We start from the raw sequence: 21,922 nt of genomic DNA on the forward strand, positions 1-21,922 counted from the left end.
TCTCAGAGATCCCAAAGAGATCAAAGGTCGCAGGAAAGAGTCAGCCAAGCCACAGGTGGTGGCACTGAGGGCACTTGAGGGCAGGTGGATTTCTCAGGGTTGTCGCTTAAAGCCTTCTGGAGGACGTGAGGACCCTGTCTCAGAGTCATTGCTCCCCTGCCCACCATGCCCAGTGCTCTGGGCACAGCACTCCCCTGTGGGCTCATTCCCCCCTCTACCAGCAGGAGGCTAGAGCCTCCCACCCTCCCACCCGCCGGGGCGCTGGCAGTCCCAGACAGGTTGGTTTGTGTCATTGCTAGTCTTTGCTAATACAGCAGGGCTCAAACTGTAGTTGCCAGCGCCTCTATATCTGCAAAACACTGCAGAATCCTCCCTGGGTCAAAGTAGCCTCCCAAGGGCCGCTGGTCTAAGAGAAATCACGTGAGGCGTGGAGTTGGGATGTGGGTGGGAGGGCGTCACCAGGAGCCAACCCTGTGACTGCAGGTGACTCAGCCTGTCCCCAGGCATCCAGATCCAAATCTGTAAGTATCAGTAAGTCAGCCTAGCACCTGCGAACCCACCTCCTGCAACAATAGGGTTCATAGAAAGTTAGCCTTATGCTTCCATGGATTCCCTGGTCTCCTGGGGCCTGTGCCAAGTGCTGAGCTTGGAACATCTAGGCCTGGGCTCCTTTGTTAAGGGTCAGAAATACACTTCGGTGAATTTGGGGTCCCTGGTGAGCACTTCCTTTCATGAAGCTCTTGCTTCTTTTTCTGTTTTTCCCTGGCAGATTAAGTGTTCAGCCACTTCGCATAATTTCGCCCTGGGGGTGGGGGTGGGGGTGTGGGGATATTCTGGCTTTCACAGCCCCACCCCTCACCCCCACTGTGGGTAGAACTTTGGCTCCTTAGGCCTCTAGCCGTCAGGTCAGGACTGAAGTTTTGCCCCACAGAAGCCTGTTCCCTCTCAGAGCGCACTTCCTGGCAAGATGAAGATTTTTTTCATACCACTCCCTTAGTTCCTAAGTTTCAGCTAAAGCTCTTGACCCTCATTTTCAAACTTTGCTTTTTCCCATTGCAAAGGTGCTTGCAACTTTGCATGAACACCATCTGCACCTCAGGTTCTCTAGTACACATTTGGGTCCCTTCTCCTGTGATGGTTTCTACAGAGGTGCTGGGCCAGATCGAGTGAATCTGTTTCTCCCCAGCCTCTTGCTAACCTGTTCTCTGGTTCACCTGCCTCCTCAGGAGAAGGGTCAAACCCTCACAGAGATGCTGGACCTGCCTTTGCCATTCAAACATGTTCCAGACGTGCCTTCGAGTTGCCGAACTTCCTTCGGTTCCTAAATTCACGTGTTCTTATATTCCTTCCCGCTGCAGCCGGTAACGGTTCATATAGCCTTTGGGGGGACCACAGAGACCATATAGCCCAGTGCTCACCTATTACCTGGATTTGGGGCAGAAGAACTGGTAAAGAGTCAGCGGAATGGGCAGAGTTTTTCAATGTCAAGGATTTACAGTTCCACCATAAAACAATTAACACAGGAGTTGGCTCACTCCTTTAAACACTAACTCCCCGTTTACCCCTTCGCCCCAGATCCTACTTTCTGTCTCTGAATTTGACTGAGGACATCATGTCAGTGGAGACACGCAAGATTCGTCCTCATGTGCTGGAGACACATTACACAGTTAAGCACACATGTGCTCCCAGGATGCAGCAAATCCAGTCCTAGATGTTTTCCCAGAAAGAGCACACACACGTGCAAATGTGTGGCAAAAGCAGGGCCCCGGGGCTCAGGCTCTCCCCAGAGAGGAGTGCACGAGGGGTCCGGGAGCGGCTTGTCCTTTAGATGTGGGACACCTGAGGTGTCTTTGCTGCTGATGGAATCCTGTGTAGAAGAGGTTGCCCAGAGTGACCCAGACCTTACATCTCAGAAAATCTAGGCGTGTGTGAGTATCCTCTGGGAGGGAGGTAACCCCACCCCCCAGCCCCCGCTCAGCCCAGCTGCTTGAGGCAAGTGGATCCACTCTGCCAGACAGTTCACAAGCTCCGGCTGCTGGAAGCTGCTCCCTCCCTGCACACTTCCCCACCAACCCCTCCAACTCACTCACTCCCAGCGGAGGCTTGCAGGCTCTAGCTCACCCCAGGGTCCAGGCTCCAATCTTGGTACTCCAGGCATCTCTCTTCCTGCTTCAGCTCCCGCCCTACCCTGCGGGATCCTGCGGGCTCCACTCTGCAAGCCCCAGGTGCATCCTGGATACCGCAGGGCTAGGGTGAGCCGTCACCAGGGATTGCTTGAGGCCAGGGACAAGCCAGAGAGCCTTTCCCTGTCTCCTCTGACTCTTTCACCTAAAACATTCTTGCTGGAATAGGAAAGCCCTTCTTCACAGAAGAACTTTCTGTGGTGCCCGGCCCTTCCCACACAGGATCTCCCCCACTCCTCAGCTGCTTGTCCCAAGTACACCCCGTCATCACCTTCCACCAGAGGAGACCTGCGCCTCTGGGAACTGCACCAGGCAACGGTCCCACACACAATGAGAAACAACCCACGCCAAGGAGCAGGCAACCAGCCTGGCCTCTTTCTTCCCGGTGCCCCCAAAGCTCCACAGAGGCCCCAGAAGCCCTCTGCTCCTATTCCACGTTCTTCAATAAATAAAGAAATAAAATCTTAAGAGCAAGAAAGCAATCCCTCCCCAACGTCATGATTTATCTCAGTGTTGCCTTTCACATTAGGTGCACACACAAACTCCGCAAGAGAAGTATATACTCTGAGTCACACAGATAGTTTCAATTTTTTCCAGTGGCCGCATTTTTTTAAAAAGTAGAAGCAAAATCAGGTGAAATCATCGATTTTCACAACAGGTTTTATTTCACCCAGTACATCCAAAATGTTATCTCAACACATAACTAGTATAAAAATTATTGGTGAGATAGTTCACACTCTTCTAAGTCTTCAGAATCTGGGGTACGTTTTAGGTTTCCAGCACATTGCAATATAGCGCAAGATTTTCATCAGAAGTCCACGATCTGTAGTTCGATGACCTTTTAAAATGTACTCAGTTGAAAAGGTGCGTTCTCACCCCCTTGTGCCCCTGCACACACAAAGTTGCCCTGTCACTGCAAGGACACCCTGCTTGCTCTGGGAATCCCCGGCACTGGGGGCCTGGCCTGTTTAGCTCCTCTTCTGGCTCTAAAACCATCGCCTTAGTTCTGGAGGCTAGAAGTCCGAACTCCAGGAGTGGGCCTGGGCCGTGCTCCCTCTGAAACCCGGGAGGGGGTCCTTCATGGCCTCTTCCTAGCTTCTGGGGTAGCCAGAACTCCTGGGTGTCATCCTTGGCCTGCAGCTATGTCTCTCCAACCCTGACTGTTGTCGCATAGCGTCCTCCCTGGGCGTCTCGGTCCTCACACGGCTGTCTTCCTTCCAGGGCACCAGTCATCTTCGCCTACTGAGTCCTCGTCTTTCTTTTCAGAATCTTCTGGGGAAATCCAACTCCACATTTAACACCGGCTAAAATGCTACCTCCTACCCACAGCCTTCCATGAACTTCCCTCCCCCAACTCCCTTTCATGTTCCCCAGAGAAATGACATCTTTTACGTGGCTCCGAGTCCCTGGCTCGCCTTCCTGTGAGCAAAGATCAGCCCATCACAGAGTCTGGGCACAACTTCCCTGTGAAGCAGCTTCGGATTGCACAGCCCAGCACAGACCATCACTTGAAAATTCGGACACAAAGGAACCAGCAGAGCACATAGCGAATGAGCAGGGGAGCTTTCCTGCAAGAGAGCGGGGCAGAGCATTGGGAGATGGGAGGAAAAGAGAATCTTCCTGGAAGATAACTGTTTTTTGTTTTGGAGGGTAAGATCATGACCGTGCGTCCGCGCAATGAGATTTTCAGGTTTTTTTGTTTTTACTTTTTTAAGATTTTATTTATTTATTTGACAGACAGAGATCACAAGTAGGCAGAGAGAGAGGGGGAAGCAGGCTCCCCACTGAGCAGAGAGCCCGATGTGGGGCTCAATCCCAGGACCCTGGGATCATGACCTGAGCCCAAGGCAGAGGCTTCAACCCACTGAGCCATCCAGGTGCCCCTGAGATTTTTGTTTTCGAATGTTGTGCACGGAGTTCACCGTGTAGCTGCCAGAGCAGCCGTGAAGGTGACCGGGCCATTGTTTCTGTCCTGTTTTCTTCCAAGCACCTAGAATGCGCTGTAATTATGTCTGCCTTTGTCACGGCTATTGTTCTCGACACTGTGCAGAGAGATAAGCATTCCAAGTGTATTTGCTGAATAAATACACTGCGCTGAAAGAAACCCAATTTGGGCTTTTCTCCTCTCCTCAGAGTTGGAGGACACACTGATCTCCACAGCAAGCTCCAGGGAAAGGATGGCCTCTTCCATTCTTCTCGAAGCCTGAGGGGCAGGAGTCACTTCCGATCCCTCCAGCCCTCCGTGCTGATGTCCTGGGAAACTGAAGGCAGCTCCTTGCCTGCCGTCACCTCAAACTCACACCCACATGCCTGCTGGGCCCTGGCTTCTCTGCACTTGGTCTGTAATTCCCCTGGACGACTTTTTGCCAACACCAAAGGCAGCAGGGTCCCTTTGAGTCCCTGGGGCCCATTTCATAACTGTTCGCCTCCCCAGGATCAAGCAGGAAAGGCCAGGCTCCTGGTCTGACTGGCACCTGCAGGGTCAAACAGACGGACCCCTGGCAGTGGTCCACGCTTTCCTGGGATCAGTGTGGCCTCCCTTCTCACCCCAACCTCCAGCCCAAACACCCATCCTGCGGCTCCCGAGTTCTCGCCCTGGTGCACACAGCCCTGTCATTCTCCAGCCCTTGAAACCCTGCCCATCAGCAAGGCCCAGAGCAGTCCAGATCCCTCACAATGCATCGAAGCTCAGGCCCTGGGCCCCTCAGCTACCTTGTCTCGCCGCTTTGCCTGCGGAGCCTCCTTCGCACCCTGGACTCTGAGCCCACCTGCCATGTGCTAACAGCATCCGACCGGAGGCTGGTTGAACACAGGAGCTGCGGGGCCCAACCCTGTCTGGCCGTGACGAGGTCCAGGGGTCCCCAAACTTGCCGAGTATGCTTGTAACGTGTAATAAACTTAAGGCAGAAATGTACACATTCACTTCTCCAGGCAACAAAATGTTCTCACAGAAGGCAGAACAAAGCCAGGAATGACAAAAGTGGCTCTTTACATAAGTGACAACAGTAGGATTCCCACCACAAGCCACCCACCAAGCACAGATCTGGAAGGTGAGGGACTCACGGGGGCACTGGGGCCTTGCAGCCTGTTTATACACTGCCAGAGAGCTGCTGGGTTCCCTGGAAATAATACTGAAGCTGTTAGCTAGGTCTCCTCCGAGGGAGAGGATGGGGAGAGTTTGAAATCCCAGCTGAGTCTCCCTACCTCTGGTAAAATAAAAATAAGTTAGAATCCTTGAACTGTTGAACAAGTTGAATAAAACATAAAACTGATCTTCTACCTCAACTCCCACCTAGCAATCAGAGCTCAGGCGTGTAACTTCTGCCCCCAACCCGGACCCAAGGCTGGCCTTTGCACATGCTGCACGGAGGCAGGTCTGTGCAGGGAGGCGCCTGTATAAGGCTCTGTTCCAGGATCCCACCACCTGTTTGCTCCCACACTCTCCCGGCTGTGGGTCTAGACGCCCTCCACACCGCTCTTAGGGGCCCATGCAGCCTGATGTCCCATGTTCTTCCAGCATGCCAGGGACAAGCAGGCCTAGGGGGCTGGCACTGCCACCAGGAAGTGCCAGGGATGGCCCTGAGAAGCTAGGGTCACCCGCCTGAGGAGGTGGCAAAGAGGAGCAGAACCCTGGCCTCTGGCATCCTTCTAGGCGGTGGCGCTGGGGCAGGGACCCCCCCACCTTGGTGCTGTGTGGCCCCAGAAAAGTTGTCTTTCCAGGAGGATAAAGAAGGGCAGGGAGACGGGGCAGCATGGATGTTTGTAACTTACTGGGGTGTGAGTGCTAGCACTTGTCTTTTACCACATGCCAGGACAGCACCCAGAGCCAATGACAGTACCAGCACTGGATGTGTTCAGGGACCTCACACACCCAGCCCGCCGTGTGAGTGCACGGTCCCACCACCTGTTTGCTCCCACACTCTCCCGGCTGTGGGTCTAGACGCCCAGAGCCAGGCCAACTCCTTGGGTCCCCTGGCACTCTGAGCAATGAGGCAGTAGACAAGGCGAGATATAGCTTTAAGGCAAGGCAAAAATATAGGTCAGCACTGTATTAGTCAAATAAAACAAAATGTAAAAAAAAAAAGGGGGGGGGATTAAATTTTCGAGACAGTTTATTTCTACCTTGCCCTGGCGAGGAGAAATGCTGTGGCCCTTCCCCTGTGTCTCCCAGTGCTGGGTAAGGCAGAGCTCTGGGCCGAGGCCCCAGGTACGGCGTGGGCTGTGGCACGTGGTGGCTTCATGTCACTGTAGCTAGAGCCACGGTTTCCCAGTGCACCTCCTTCGTGCCGTCCCACACACCCTGCCTCTCCAGCACGGCCTGCAGCAGCTCTCGGATTCTTTGGTTTTCCTTGGAGGTAGACTGCCAAACAACCTCAAGCTCGCCTTCCATTTCTCTGAGAAATACACAAAAAAGAGAGAAGGTTAAAACAGCACAATGAGAAAAATATTTACAGAACCCTTGCAATTCTTAAAGTAGCCAGAACTCAAAGGGAAGAATGCTTGATATCAGAGAAGAGATCCCATGGTGTCTGGGTTCTGAGCCAGAGACTGTCAGGGCTGAATGAAACGCTGAGGTGTCCTGGAAATAGAAAAAACACTGAGTTTTGCTTTCTCCTTTGTTTGGGACCCTTGTTCTCTATAGAATTAACATGTATAAGAATAAAACACAGCACCCGCAGCGGCTGACCTACAGCACAATGGCTAGCTGTGGGCACCCACACAGCACAGACCTGTGAGCCTCTCCCGTGTCCCCTCTACCTGTCCCCACTGTGACCCGGCCAACATCAGGCTCCTCTCAGAACACCCATCCACAGAGCCAAGGGGGGTCCTGGACATAGAGTGAGTGTGGAGGTGAGGAGGGGACTGTGCGGAGTGAGGCTCATATCCGAGGACACAGAAAAGACTGGCCTAGACAGATCACGTGCCAGGAGCGAGCATTCAGAGGGAACCGAGATGTACAAGGAAAGGGTACCAAGGACTCTGTGACAGGTAGCATGTAGAGTGCTGAGGAAGCGGGGCTGACAAGGTATCTGTGTCCTCACAGGGCCGTGGTCTTCTGAGGAAACAGATCAGGGTACCAGCTGCCACCTCACAGGATGGTGGACCCCACTGGAGAGTGAGGAGGACAGAAAGACCAGCCTCAGCCTGGGGGGAAGAGCAGGCCTCATGCAGGAGGGCACGGCGGGGAGGCCAGCTCCTTCATAGATATGGCTGGATGGTTATGGAAGATGCTAGAAACTGCACTACCAAATGGGGTGAGCAGTGCTATTTAAGGAGGAAGACAACGAGATTCAAGGAGGCCAGTGACACGCCCACTTGTCCAATGTCACTTCTCTTGTGAACTGTTCCTTCTTTCCAAGCCCCCCAGTGCCCACTGAATGTTGGGTGCTATTTGATTAAACTGTGTTTTAAAAATCTCCAAATTTCTCTTTTCTGGTACAGAACACCTAGATGTTTGATAAATTACAGCAATCATGACACATGTGTGGCCAAACTCAAAATAGGAACAGCAAATCTCTAAGGGCAGAAAAAGAAAGACTAAACTGAAAGCACAGAGGGAGGGAACAGAATGTTGTTACTGCTTATTGTTCTGAGGACAAAAGTTCGTGCCAGGAACTCACATTTTTATAGGATGGAGACTAGCTGTTGGGTCCATGCAAACTGGGTAGGACAGAAAGCCCCAAGGCTCGCTCATATCCATGTTATTCCCCGTCTTCCTAGAAACATGCTGAACTAACCACGTCTTCCACAATTGGGCAAGTAAGTGGAGACACGTGAAGGGCCCTCAGAGAAAGCAGAGCTCAGTGGAAAATCTGCCCATCTTCAACAGAAACCTGCTCTGAGAGGCTAAGTGCCTCCTAGGGGTCTGCAGCTACCAGCTCATTCTCAAATGGATCTGGAGTTTGAATCTACATTGTTCCCCATGATTGGGCACCCCCAGGACCTGTGTGGAGTGAACAGCCATTTTAGACACAATTAGGGGAAGGGCTCAATGGATGGGTTACATAGTACACTGGACACAACTGAAGAGGAAATGAGCAAACTAATATAGAGCAGAGGAAATCACTCCGAATGCAGTAGAAAAATACCAGGTATTAAGGAGTTATACATTATAAATGCAATAACAGCATTTTTAAATATAATACATAAAATATAATAAATGTAATAAAACCCTTTTTAAAAGACTTCTGGAAGTTTTAGGGTTTTTTTAAAAAAAATATTACTATAGCCTATTTTTAAAAATCAGTAATGAAATTAAAGTGACTCCAGGTTGTAAATATTCTCTTGCACCAAAGAGAAGCAAATGCAAATCTTCTGTAGAGAAAAACATCCTTAATCCAGAACCTCAGGACTCCACAGATTAAATTCAACCATATATGCGTTCATAGTTAAAAATTTGTTGTACATAGAAAGAAACAAGCCACATAAAGCAAGAGTCAAAAAAAAAATTAAGCTCTCCTAAAATTCTGATATTGAAAAAATAAAACAAATGAAATGTTAAAAGAAACAAAAGATGTATTTAAAAAAAGAAAGACTAAGACTTTATTTTAAAAACGACTACCCAGATTTTCAAAAGAACCAAATAGAACTGAAAATGAAATACAACGTTGCTGACTAAAAACAAAACAAAACAAAACAAAACAAACAACTCAGTGGCTAGGTTAAATGGTACACTGAACACAGCTGAAGGGAGGATCAGTAAACAGGAATACTGAGCAGAAGAAATTATCAAACAAAAAGATGGAAAATTTAAAAGATAAGGCATATGGAAGGTCTAACATACATTTAATCTGAGCTCCAGAAGGACATTTAGAAAGAATAAGGGGAAATAATTAATTTTAAGAGATAATGGCTTATTTTAAGAGATGAGAATTTTCTAGACTAATGAAAAATCATAATCACAGATATACAGAGTAAGTTACACCAAGTAGATAAGTAAAAAGAAGCTTATAGTTAATTACATACCAATGAAATTGCAGAATACAAGAGACAAAGGAAACCTTTTTTTTAAGATTTTACTTATTTATTTTATTATTTTACTTTTATTTTTTAAAAATTTTATTTATTTGACAGTGAGAGAAAGAGACAGCAAGAACAGGAACACGAGCAGGGGGAGTGGGAGAGGGAAAGCAGTCTTTCAGCTGAGCAGGGAGCCCGATGTGGGGCTTGATCCCAGGATCCTGATGTCATGACTGGAGCTGAAGGCAGACACTTAATGAACTGAACTACCTAGGCACCCTCTTACTTATTTATTTTAAAGAGAGAGCACACAAGTGGTGGGGAGGGACAGAGAGAGAGGGACAGAGAATCTCAAGAAGACTCTGCTGGCATGGGGCTCAGACTCACAACCCTAAGATCGTGCCCTGAGCTGAGATCAAGAGTTGGACACAACCGACTGAGCCACCCAGGTACCCCATGTCAATTATTTTAAAAAATGACAAAAGGCTTGTCGGACACTTGTCTTTTGGCTTGTCAAAAGAGCCTTCTCAAGCAGAGAAGATAGTAGAATATGCTGATAGAAGACTGTCAATGTAAAATTCTGTAGGTGGCAAGAATTATCTTACAAGGAAGAAGGAAAAATGCAGACATTTCCAGGTAGAAATGTCTTTCTTAGCAGAAACTAAGAAAGCTCACTTCCAACAGACTCTTACTAAAGAAACTTCTAAACAATGTATTTTAGGAAGAAGGAAATTAATCGGAGAAATAAGGTCTGAGATGTTAGAGGGGATATATTAAAAGATAAACTGAGGAAATAAGAAAATTTTAAGAGTTTATTTGAGCAAAACTCAACTTGAATTGGGCAGCATCCCACCTAGCAAAGAGAAAGGAGCTCTGAGGAACTGTACAAAATTAAAGACTTTTTTAGGCAGAAGAAAACAGGAATAAGGAAGTTATATTCAGTAAAAGCAGGTTGGTTATTGCAAAGTTACTTTCCTTTAGGGGACGGCAAGGGTCTCCCAGGCATATGACCTAAGTAGCACTGACTACACAATTCTTGACTAACCAGTTTAAGATTCCCTTTCTGGAAGAGCCAAACTGTAATTAAGTCAAGTCTTGGTTTGGTGATGTGTGGGCCCTGCGTATGTGAGACTCATTTGGGGCCTGTTGTCTTGTTTATAATAATCATTAAGTAAAGAAATTGGTACCTGTGGGTAAATCAGAATAAAGAATTATATAGAAACTAGTAACATTTAATTGGGGGGGCTAAAGATGATATAAAATAGATCTTTGGTCTTCACTTTTATCTACCGAATGACACTAGATGACATCATATAAACTGAGGGGGGAAAGAATTAGATAAAAGCATTAGATCTTGCACTGGGGATAAGAAATGTAGACATGTCTTGGGCGCCTGGGTGGCTCAGTGGGTTAAGCCGCTGCCTTCGGCTCAGGTCATGATCTCAGGGTCCTGGGATCGAGTCCCACATCAGGCTCTTTGCTCAGCAGGGAGCCTGCTTCCTCCTCTCTCTCTCTCTCTCTGCCTGCCTCTCTGCCTACTTGTGATCTCTCTCTGTCAAATAAATAAATAAAATATTAAAAAAAAAAAAAAAAAAAGAAATGTAGACATGTCTAAATTTAAGTAAGATTTTTTTTTTTTTTAGCCCAACGTAGGGCTTGAACTCACAACCCTGAGATTGAAACCTGAGCTGAAATCAAGAGTTGGTCACTTAACCAACTGAGCCACCCAGGCACCCCTAAATTAAGATTTTTAATGTTAAATATCCATGGTAAAATTTTAAGGGTAACCACTGAATGTACAGAAATAGAATGCATAACTTTCAACGATCTAAGGACAGACAGTGGAATAAGGGGAAAAAGTGAAAAACAAAATGTCATTTTATTACTGTGATTCTAAACCAAGTATCTAGCAAGAAATCTGGTATTGGCTCAATTTTTTACGAAGCAGCTGTGTATGGCGGTAAGAACTTTTGTGACTCCAGAAGCCATGATAGGCATGGCAAGTAAGAGCTCATCCTGCCTTGCATTTATGAAGCACCTGGCTGGTGGAAAACAGCTATCTGCATTCTGCATGACATCAAACACCCGGATTGTCCTACAACCTGAAGAAATCCCACACGTGCATTATGATTCTTCTGAGCCCACCAGTTTATGTTCCAGTCTGGCAAAGACAGCACAGCCAGTGTGAAAAGGCAGAGTTAAGCACGAAGGACCACCAAGTTCACCTTCATGGAGCACACGACATTCCCCACTGTTTTTCATACACTGGCCACACTTCCTCTAGCTCATGTTTAAAGGGCCCACATTTAAAGGGTAAAGGGTAACTGATTTAGTACCTTACATGCACAGAGACCATCATGCGGCCATCATCTCATGATCATGATCTTACAAGAAGGGAATGATCAGAGATTTTAAAATCCTCAGAAACGGCAAAAAAAGAAAAATCAGAAATAAGACACTTGATAAAAAAAATTTAAAAATCCCAAGAAAAACAAAAGCATCAAAGAGAGGAGAAAAGAGGGAAGGACAACTAGAGGCCCGGACTGATTTAAGAAGTCCAATGTTCAAACACTGGGGAGCTCTCCAGGGGGGATTCAGGAAAATGAGGAGCACAGCACGGTGACGGGTGATGGGCAACATCCTGCTGTATACCTGAAAGCTGCTGGGAGCCGATTCCGCCCATAACAAAATGCGAATTAGGTGAGACAAGGGCGGTGTTGACTAGCCTTGTGGTGGCAATCATTTCACAGGATACACATGAATCAAACCATCACATTATACACCTTAAACTTACACAATCCTGTATGTCAATTGCTGGGGGAAAACATTTAAAAAGAAAATGAGGGGCGCCTGGGTGGCTCAGTGGGTTAAAGCCTCTGCCTTGGGCTCAGGTCATGATCCCAGGGTCCTGGGATAGAGCCCCGCATCGGGCTCTCTGCTCGGAGGGGAGCCTGCTTCCTCCTCTCTCTTTGCCTGCTTCTCTGCTGCCTACTTGTAATCTCTGTCAAATAAATAAATAAAATCTTAAAAAAAAAAAAAAAAAGAGCAAATAAGAATCAAGACCAATATTACATTCAGATAAAACTTAAATGTAAAAGATAAACAGAACGGGTCCAGGGGGTTTTACTAGAAAATTCTGGCCAACATCCGCAACCAGACCTACTCTGTGGGGCTGGGGCGTCCCTACCGTTTCTGCTGCAGAGCCTGGTCCAGGATATCCTGCTTGTCCTGCAGCATCTGATGCAGGTGCCTCATCTCTTGCTGGTACTGAGCTGTCCTGCTGGCGAAGTCTTCCTGCTGCTCTGTCAGGCGGTGACTGATGTCATCCACTTTCAGTGCCGCCTGCTTCTTGTACCCCTGGGAGAGGGAGGAGGCCCCGTGTGAGTGAGGGGATGCTGCCTGTCACCCAGGGGGTGGCTTCCCGGACGTGTACCCTCCCCTACCCTCCCTGTCTGGGCTATCAGAGCTCACTGAGATGATGAGTAAACCTTGCGTAAGTCTGATCTGGGAGGGCTAGTCTGGCTCATAAAATCATAAAAGTCACAGAGAGTAAAAACAGAATACCAAGTATACGGAAACCAAATTTCTCCTTTTTATCAGACCTAGTTTTTTATATGCTACAACTCAAAACAGACCAACCTGGCGGGGTCTGTCACACTCTACTGGTAAACATATTGACAGAGATAAAAGCCTGATTCGTTTATTTTCCTTCTCCATTTTTTTTCTGGGTAGTATTTAAAGTATGACTACCTTCTGAGCATTTCTAAAACTGGGGTTACAGAGATTCTAATTTGTACTTGACACAAATTCAATTCCATTTAGAAGTCCAGTCTCTCATGGTTTGTCTTTCCCATTCAGTTTTCTCTCCCTTCCCCTATGGTCCTCCAGACTAGTCTTTATTTTCTACGTATGAGTGAGACCATATGATAATTGTCTTTCTCTGGCTGACTTATTTGACTTAGCGTAAGCCCCTCCAGTCCCAGCCGTGTTGATGCAAAAGTTGGGTATTCATCCTTTCTGATGGCTGAGTAATATTCCATTGTATACATGGACCATATCTTCTTTAACCATGCGTCTGTTGAAGGGCATCTCGGTTCCTTCTACAGTTCGGCTATTGTGGACATTGCTGCTATGAACATTGGGGTGCAAGTGCCCCTTCTTTTCACTACATCCATATCTTTGGGGGTAAAAGCCAGTAGTGCAATTGCAGGGTCATAGCGTAGCTCTATTTTTAATATCTTGAGGGACCTCCATACTGTTTTCCAGAGTGGCTGTACCAGCTTGCATTCCCACCAACAGTGTAAGAGAGTTCTCCTTTCTCCATATCCTCACCAATATTTGTTGCTTCTTGTCTTAATTTTTGCCATTCTAACTAGTGTATCTATTCTACTTAGAAACTGACAGTTTATACATTCGCTCTGACCCAACAACTGGTTTACTTCATGGTTTTTACATTTCCAGCTCAAAGAGTATGTTTTTTCTTTCTGATTGTTTATTAATTTCTGTATTTTAGCTTTTTGATCAACAAATGTGCCTTATTTCTACTCTAGGGGTTACTTTTTGAGCCAATCTACAGTCAGTCAGTTATACACAAACACACACACACACTAATAAACCTTACAGATTTTCTTAAATCTTCTATATCCTTAGTTACTTTTGTTTCATCTTTTTTTTTTTAAAGATCCACTGAGAGTTTATTTCAATTATCACATTGTTTTTAAAGATTTTATTTATTTATTTGACAGAGATCACAAGTAGGCAGAGAGAGAGAGAGGAGAAGAAAGCAAGCTCCCTGCTGAGCAGAGAGCCCGATGTAGGGCTCGATCCCAGGACCCTGGGATCATGACCCGAGCTGAAGGCAGAGGCTTTAATCCACTGAGCCACCCAGGCGCCCCTTGTTTCATCTCTTGATCTATCTTGGACCAAGAGAAGATTAAAGCTCCTATTATTTAAAAAAAAATTTTTTAAAGATTTTATTTATTTGACAGATAGAGATCACAAGTAGGCAGAGAGGCAGGCAGAGAGAGAGGGGGAAACAGGCCCCCTGCTGAGCAAAGAGCTGGATGTGGGAATATGGGGCTCCATCCCAGGACCCTGGAATCATGGCCCGAGCCAAACGCAGAGGCATTAACCCACTGAGTCACCCAGGCGACCCTAAAGCTCCTATTATTACGATGTTTCCATTTCCCTATTTTGCTGTGTTACACAGATTTTCTGTTTGTTTAGTGAATAAATATTCACAGCTACTATACGCCATTAATTGCAGTCTCTAGCATTTCTTTTGTTTGTTTCATTTAGGCCTTTTGGCCTGAACTCTATCTCAGCACATGTAAAGATTGCAACTTTGTTTTCGTTCATTCTGTTTGCATACATCTGGATTATCTTTACTCATCCTTTTACTCTTCAGCTTTCGGATGCACTTGGTTTCAGACTGTCCCTTGGCTCCATCATGGAATATCATTTGCTTCACTATCAATCTGTTTTCTTTTCATGGGTGAATTAGCTCATTTATATTTATTTATATTTGTTTGGTCTCAATTTTGTTATTTTATCTACATACATTTTTTAAGACTAGAATATAGTCTGTTCTGTTCTTTTTACTGTTGTAATTCTATTTGGGAATGGGTCTCTCTCGATTCTTCTGGTGACTTTTATTCTCAGGCCTTTACATTACATGTCCTTAGTCCTTTCATTTAGCAAAAGTAACATAATGTTAGCTCACAACCTTTCTTGCCCTACTTAAATATGTTTAAGCTCCTCCTACTGATTTTTCAGCTTGAAATGATATCCTTTGAACGCTGAGTTATGACTAGGATGCAATCAGCTAGTTCTACTTTCTACTTTGCTACCTCCTTGACCTTGGTTGTATTAATTCCACATTGTCAAAAAACATTCGCATTTTATTCCATCAGCCTTATCCCTGCTTCGCTGAAGTCATAGCTCCCAGTTAAATTCATCCTTTGCTCACTACTCTTCTGGAATTTGCCCAATTGTTTCTTGATTGGCTGAACTCAAGTTGATTAATCTTCAGGGGAGATTTATAGGAAAACTGTGCCTGGAGTTCCTACATGGTCAAAACTGCCGGAAGAGTAGCTTGGTTGGATGGAAACATACTTGGCTCATACTCCGTCTCCTCGAATATTTGTAGAAGGCATTGCACTGCTCTCTGGTATTCAGTATTGCTGTGGAAAAGTGGGAGGCCAACACAGTTTTCTTTTTCTTACGTCTTGGCCTTTTGCCTGGGTGTCCAAGGTTTTCTTTTCTTTTTTTTTTTTTAAGATTTTACTTATTTATTTGAGAAAGAGAGAGAAAGCTGGGGGAGCAGAGGAGGAGGGACAAGCAACTCTGCACTGAGCGAGAAGCCTGATGCGGGGCTTGATCCCACGATGCCAGGATCACAACCTGAGCTGAAAGCAAGAGTTGGACGCTTACAATGACCAAGCCACCCAGGCACCCCTGTCTAGATATGGATTTCTTTTTCTTTATCCTACCTCGTTAGACTGTAACAACTAAGTGTACTTGAAGATTAAACTTACCATATCCTCACTGACTTTAAAACTGCATCAGAAATAAAATTCCCAGAAAACTATGATTTCTGCTAGGAATCTCAGATGACATTTTAGAAGTCAACACAACTCCCAAAGCTATCTGGTTAAATTAAGTCATTCTTACCACCTGATGCCACAGGATCAGTTGCCCTGGGTAGAGGACAAATGTAGCATTTTAACTTCCCTTTTAGCAAAGCAACTCTTTCTTCAAATAGCATCATGCCTAAAAGCCCCCATGTGGGAACAGGAGTGGAGCTGCTCTGGCCCACAGAAGGAATGAGTTCCCTGATGTGTGGTGGGAACACCCCTCACCTCAAAGGCCACTGCCCATTATCAATGAGAACAGTGATGTGCTGGAGGGTAGGTTAGTCTTCTCTGAATTTTGTTAGATGGAGGTGATCTTCCCTGGGGACGGCCCAGACCCAGGCAGAATCCAGAACAGGGTAAGGGTATCTAAGGGATGTTGTATGTGGCAGTTCCTACTGGAAACCAGAAAGGCCCTCAGGGAGCAACTCTTTACCCCTTGAAAATCTTGAAGAACAGGCTGTGTGGCTTCCAAAACCTTGATGTTTATGTTATTTAGGCAATATTCATTAAACACCAAGAAAAAAAGTCTGTTCTTTGCATTAGGGCTGAGCAAAGTTAATAACTTTTAAAGTTAAAGAAGTTAGTAACTTTTAAAAAATAAGTAATTTAGGACTTATGTTCCCTAGAACAAAACAAAGTCATAACATCTTTACATACATATGTATATACACCTGGCTGTACACAGAGCCAGCCAATGTTTTGTCTTAGTTAATTTCCCAACATAGTAAATGTCATCAATCTATTTCATGTGTCAGGCCTTTTTCATCATTATCCGACAGAGGTCCAATCTCATTCCCCATGCTAGAGCTAAATGCACTCACAGACCTTCTCCTTCCCACCTAGGCCTCTAGCCTGCCCGCACCCCTGCTCTTGCTCCAGAGAATTAAGTCCTGCTGGGAAGGCAGAGGAGGCAGAGGCAGAGGTCGGCAGTCAGAACATAGCTGGTGGGGACATAAGAGCTCAGGTGAGGGAGGCGGCCTAGGGGAGGAGAGCTAATACCCCGACAATAGTTTTCTTGGGCAGAGAAACTGGAGGGTGCAATTAGGGTTAAGCTAGAGAGAAGAGGGTCAACCTTGCTCCCAACTGAACTGACAAATCCTGGACTTGAGCGTAAAGCCTGCACATTAATGTCAGGATAGAGCCTGAATACTTTTCCATAGCATTTTTCTTCTTTTAAACAGCAGTATGGTATCTTATTGTACAGATAAGCCAGTTTATTAATGAGTGAACTGGTCTACATGCAATACTGTTTGACCCTGTGCATGATTAGCATGATACATATCATGCGACATGACTCATTTTTTTAAACATGTAAGTCTGACCCCAGGGAGCTGCTGTTTCTGTTTGAAAATGGCACCTCTGAGGCTAATGGCCACTTACCTTGACTTTTTCTTCTAACCTTCCCAAGCGAATATTGCCTTCTATGATTTTGTTGAGAACTCCATGCTTCTCACTTTGTAAACATTTAGCCTAAGGAGAAAAATGAAAAGAAAAAGAATGGGCTCTTAGTTTAACAGAGAAGTTAAAACATTTTTCTGCATAGATCATTTTCCTCACAAGTAATCTCTATTCTGCCACTTGTCCGGGCCCACCACCCTGCCTGCCCCCGACTCCCTGTGTGAGAGATGTGGACAGAACTTGGGCCAATAGCTGAGGTGGGGCAAGAACCCAGAGGAGCAGGTGGGGGCCCCACGTGGGAACCAAGAGAAGACTGAGCCCCCAGAACAAGGGGGATGAGCTGTAAGGGCTTCCAGCACACTTCTCTGTGCTTGTGGAATACAGCATTCCTTCAATCGTATGCAAGGAATAAGTGCCAAGATACAAATAAACTTTTAGCTTGAGTAGCTGAATAATTACAAAATTAAGGATAACGTGAATACACAATGCCATTCACCAAGCCAAATGTGATGGCACCTCAGCCAAGAGGAATGTCCCTTGAAGCTGAATGATTTAGATTAATATCAGATGGGACATGAATTGCTACACACTGTAAATTATTTCAAATGCTAAAATTAAAAAAGCAAAGGTGAGCGTTCCTTCTAAGGCAGGCCAGAATGACAATTTGATTTCATTTGATTTCCTTCAGAAAGGAAAAAATAAGACACAGAAAGTTAAATAACTTGCCATAAGTCACATGGAAAACCCATCCTAAAGGTGGAATTAGAAATTAAGATGGCACTTTCAGGATGCCTGGATGGCTCAGTCGGTTAAGCATCTGCCTTCGGCTCAGGTCATAATCCCACGGTCCTGGGATCGAGTCCTGCATTGGGCTCCTTGCTCAGCTGGGAGCCTGCTTCTCCCTCTGCCTGCCACTCCCCCAGCGTGTGCTCTCTCATTCTCTCTCTGACAAATAAATACATAAAATCTTAAAAAAAAAAGAGAGAGAAAGAAAGAAGTAGTAATTAAGATGCCACTTTCAATAAATTAAGGTCTAGGAGACCAGGACAGGGTAAGTAAGGTTGGGATGCTTGGCCCATAGTCCCAGGCAGGGCACAGGCAGCCAGTACCACCCGGGACCCCAAGTAGAAGGGCTGACCTTGGGGCTCCCGGGTGCAAGGAGTTTGCAGGGGCAAGGGGACAGCAGTGTCTGTAAATACACAGAAGTCCCTGTGGTGGGTGGAGAAAGGGTGAGATGAAAGCAACTCCCCCAAATCTGAGAGGCCTAAGGGTTCTAAACCTGAGCCTTGTTTTTAGGCCATAACAACGAAGGTCAGGCAGGAAGAGAGAACACAGTTCATTAACAGATTGTTGGTTTAATGTCTAAGTATTCGCACAAACAGTATATGGCTCCCATTTATATTCCCATCCTGGGCCCACAGATATGAGGGGTGGGCCTGAGAGAGACCATCTGAGGGCTGGGGAGGATCTCAACTTCATCATGTAAACTTGGGAGATCACTGGCCCACATGGGAGGTCAATTCTCCAGCAAGCTTCTTTTCTGCACTCTTGCTATTCCAGGGAGATAAGCCCAGGAGGCACAGCAGAAAAGGAAAAGGGCGCTCAGCACTGCTACAGAAAATGCCTGAGTCCAGCATAGGTCAAGGTGGTTGATATTTCAGGAGGGGGAGCTGCTACTGTAGGGGGAGTGTGTGCTTTGGCTCCTACCATGCCATGTCTGATTTACACTGTTTCTAAAAGACCCAAAAAGGGGGGCACCTGGGTGGCTCAGTGGGTTAAAGCCTCTGCCTTTGGCTCAGATCATGGTCTCGGGTCGTGGGATCAAGCCTTGTATCAGGCTCTCTGCTCAGCGGGGAGCCTGCTTCCCCTGCCCCGCCCGCCTGCCCCTCTGCCTCCTTGTGAGATCTCTCTCTCTATATCAAATAAATAAATAAATAAATGAAAACTTTTTAAAAAATAAATAAATAAAAGACCCTGAAACCACTAACATGTAACCACACTCCTACCAACAACTATTATAATTTAAAAAAAAAAACAACTTTTTTTTTTTTTGGTGACCTTGAAAGTACAGAATGGTACCTCAAGAGTGGCTTAATTAGCATCTTTTATTACAAGTGAGGATCACATTTTCCCCCAAGAGCTGTGTGCTATTTATATTTCCTCTTATATAAACAATAGCTAAAAGCCTGTGTCCACTTCCCTATGGAGGAGCTGATGTCTTCCTAGCAGACGTGAATAAGCCCACGCCACGCCCTACCAGACTCCCCAGACCATTCACCTGTGGTAGAGGCTGAGTGATTCCAAGTTTGCCAATTTCCAACTGCCTCAGGAAGTCCTCTGGTCTCCTCTGTCATGACACCCACTCAACTATTGCTTCTAATGCTAGGCTACCAGAGATCCACAACTCTGCTTAAACAAATGTTTAAATGTACGTAAGCAACATGTGCTCAAAGTTGAAAAATCATCAAGTGCAAGTAAGCAAGATTTCTTTTTCGTTGCCTGTCATTTCACTACTTGGAGATACTACATGGCCCTATGGCTGACACCTTTCCTTTTTGTTTTTTTAAGATTTTACTTATTTATTTGACAGACAGAGATCACAAGTAGGCAGAGAGGCAGGCAGAGAGAGAGGAGGAAGCAGGCTCCCCACTGAGCAGAGAGCCTGATTCAGGGCTCGATCCCAGGACCCTGGGATCATGACCTGAGCTGAAGGCAGAGGCTTTAACCCACTGAGCCACCCACGTGCCCCAATGGCTGACACCTTTTAAAATCAGTGTGGAAGGGGTGACTAGATGGCTCAGTAGCTTAAGCATTTGCCTTTGGCTCAGGTCATGATCTCAGGATCCTGGGATCCAGCTGCAGGTCCAGCTCTCTGCTCAGTGGGGAGTCTGCTTCTCCCTTTGCCCCTTCCCCTGCTCGTGCTCTCTCTCTCTCTCTAATAAATGAAATCATAAAAAAAGAGAGAAATTTTGAGAATTAAACTGTTTAAAAAAATAAAATCTGTGGAAATGCCAAGCATCATGGTGGTGGCATCGCTTCTTCCGGCAGGGCATAGCTCCGTCATTTAGGACCAGCAATCACCCCCTCAGTTCCGTCCTTGGGACTAGAGCAGCCAGAAGCAACATGGGGATGAACTCTACTTAACCCGCCTATGGTTCTGTTTCACCTTCACCCAGGGAACACATTAAGCCAGCTTTGGGGAGAGAACACGAAGACGCGTGTGTAATGAACACCTGGTGGCGCCCGCTCTGGTTGGTTAAATGGACGAATTCCATTAGTTCACCTCAGAAAATACCATTTACCATTATTGAAAAGTCTGGGTTATTTGCCTTTTGAAAATGTTTTTCCCCCATGGTTGAAAGCTAAAATTTTGGAGAATCTGAAAATGTACAATTAAAATTTAAAAAGACAAAGCCTTTTACGGATAATTTTGTATTGAAAATGCTTTTTTAAAAAAATATTTGAGGGATGGGGCGCCTGGGTGGCTCAGTGGGTTAAGCCGCTGCCTTCGGCTCAGGTCATGATCTCAGGGTCCTGGGATCGAGTCCCGCATTGGGCTCTCTGCTCAGCAGGGAGCCTGCTTCCTCCTCTCTCTCTCTCTCTCTCTGCCTGCCTCTCTGCCTACTTGTGATCTCTCTCTGTCAAATAAATAAATAAAAATCTTTAAAAAAAATATTTGAGGGAGAGAGAGGGAGAGAGAGTGGGTGGAGGGGCGAAGGGAGAAGGAGAGAGCGCATCTCAGGCTGACTCCCAGCTGCGCGTGGAGCCTGACATGGGGCTCGATCCCAGGACCCTGAGATTAAGACCTGAGCCGAAATCCAGTCAGGTGTTCAACTGACTGAACCACCCAGGCGCCCCAAGAAAACGCTCTTAAAATCACATTTGCATGTTGACTTTCAGTGTACTTGAAGGAAGTGAGGGAGCTTACCAAATACATAAGAGAGTCGCGTTCCTGGGTTACGTTCTCTGCCAGGCCGACAAGATTTGCCAGGTACTGGTGAGCAGACATTTCGTTCTGCATGGCTTTTTCCACCTGCTTTTTGAGGACATCAATTTTCTTTTGAGACCTCCTAGAGAGTTCCCCCAAATGGTGGAATAAAAAACTCATTAGCCTGAATGGCTAGAACATAGTGAATATCTGCATTGTAAAAACAGCAAGTATGTTAGCATTTAAAAGTATTCTTCAGCAACCTAATTCTACTAAGTTTCAGGGTGAAAAGAGGGAAGGGAGTTTAATTTTAAGTGAAGCATAGTTATTGACTCCAAATCGAGTCAACAGGTATCACAAAACACCGTCAATAGGCTACTTTGTATGTATTACTCCATTCATTTTTTTGGATCATGTTCTAAAAGATGCTTTAGAAAAAGGAATCCAGTTACCTAAAGCTGACTTTTGAGAAATGTGTAGGAAAGAACTTCTAGGACTTTCAGTCTTAGGGTCATCATTATGACCATTAACTATCATCGATCTATAGACCTGGGAAATGTTGGCTAACACTGGCCAACAGAACAGCCTTTACTATAGTTTTCTTTTGATACCCAGTAATCTCAATGCTCCTTTTCCACTTTATAGCCAATATTAGATAAAGACAAAGAAAATAAAAGAGAATATTTAATTTTCTCTTTTTAATACTAAAAAACAAATACACACAACAAAACAAACCCACTTAAGAAAAAATAGATAAAGGGTGCCTGGGTGGCTCAGTGGGTTAAGCCGCTGCCTTCGGCTCAGGTCATGATCTCAGA

At 45.9% G+C, this 21,922-nt stretch overlaps 1 protein-coding gene across 7 annotated transcripts in view; it reads right to left on the reverse strand.

Annotated features, from left to right (window-relative positions):
- Positions 1-6,217: 6,217 nt before the first annotated feature.
- CEP89 (centrosomal protein 89) overlaps positions 6,218-21,922 on the reverse strand; it is a 65,774-nt gene continuing 50,069 nt past the window's right edge. For 5 of the 7 annotated variants that reach the window (XM_082708596.1, XM_082708595.1, XM_082708598.1 and 2 more), the window contains 4 exons: positions 21,105-21,246; positions 17,159-17,248; positions 12,331-12,500; positions 6,218-6,577 (listed from right to left, as the gene is read on the reverse strand). In XM_082708596.1, coding sequence (XP_082564722.1) covers positions 6,421-6,577; positions 12,331-12,500; positions 17,159-17,248; positions 21,105-21,246 — 559 coding nt within the window. In that variant the 3' untranslated portion in view covers positions 6,218-6,420. The remainder of the gene's footprint in view (positions 6,578-12,330; positions 12,501-17,158; positions 17,249-21,104; positions 21,247-21,922) is intronic. The other 2 variants (XM_082708601.1, XM_082708600.1) reach the window with 1 other exon arrangement.

This window comes from Mustela nivalis, assembly GCF_964662115.1.
Source record: "Mustela nivalis genome assembly, chromosome: 18".
In the NCBI taxonomy this organism is placed as follows: Eukaryota; Metazoa; Chordata; class Mammalia; order Carnivora; family Mustelidae; genus Mustela; species Mustela nivalis.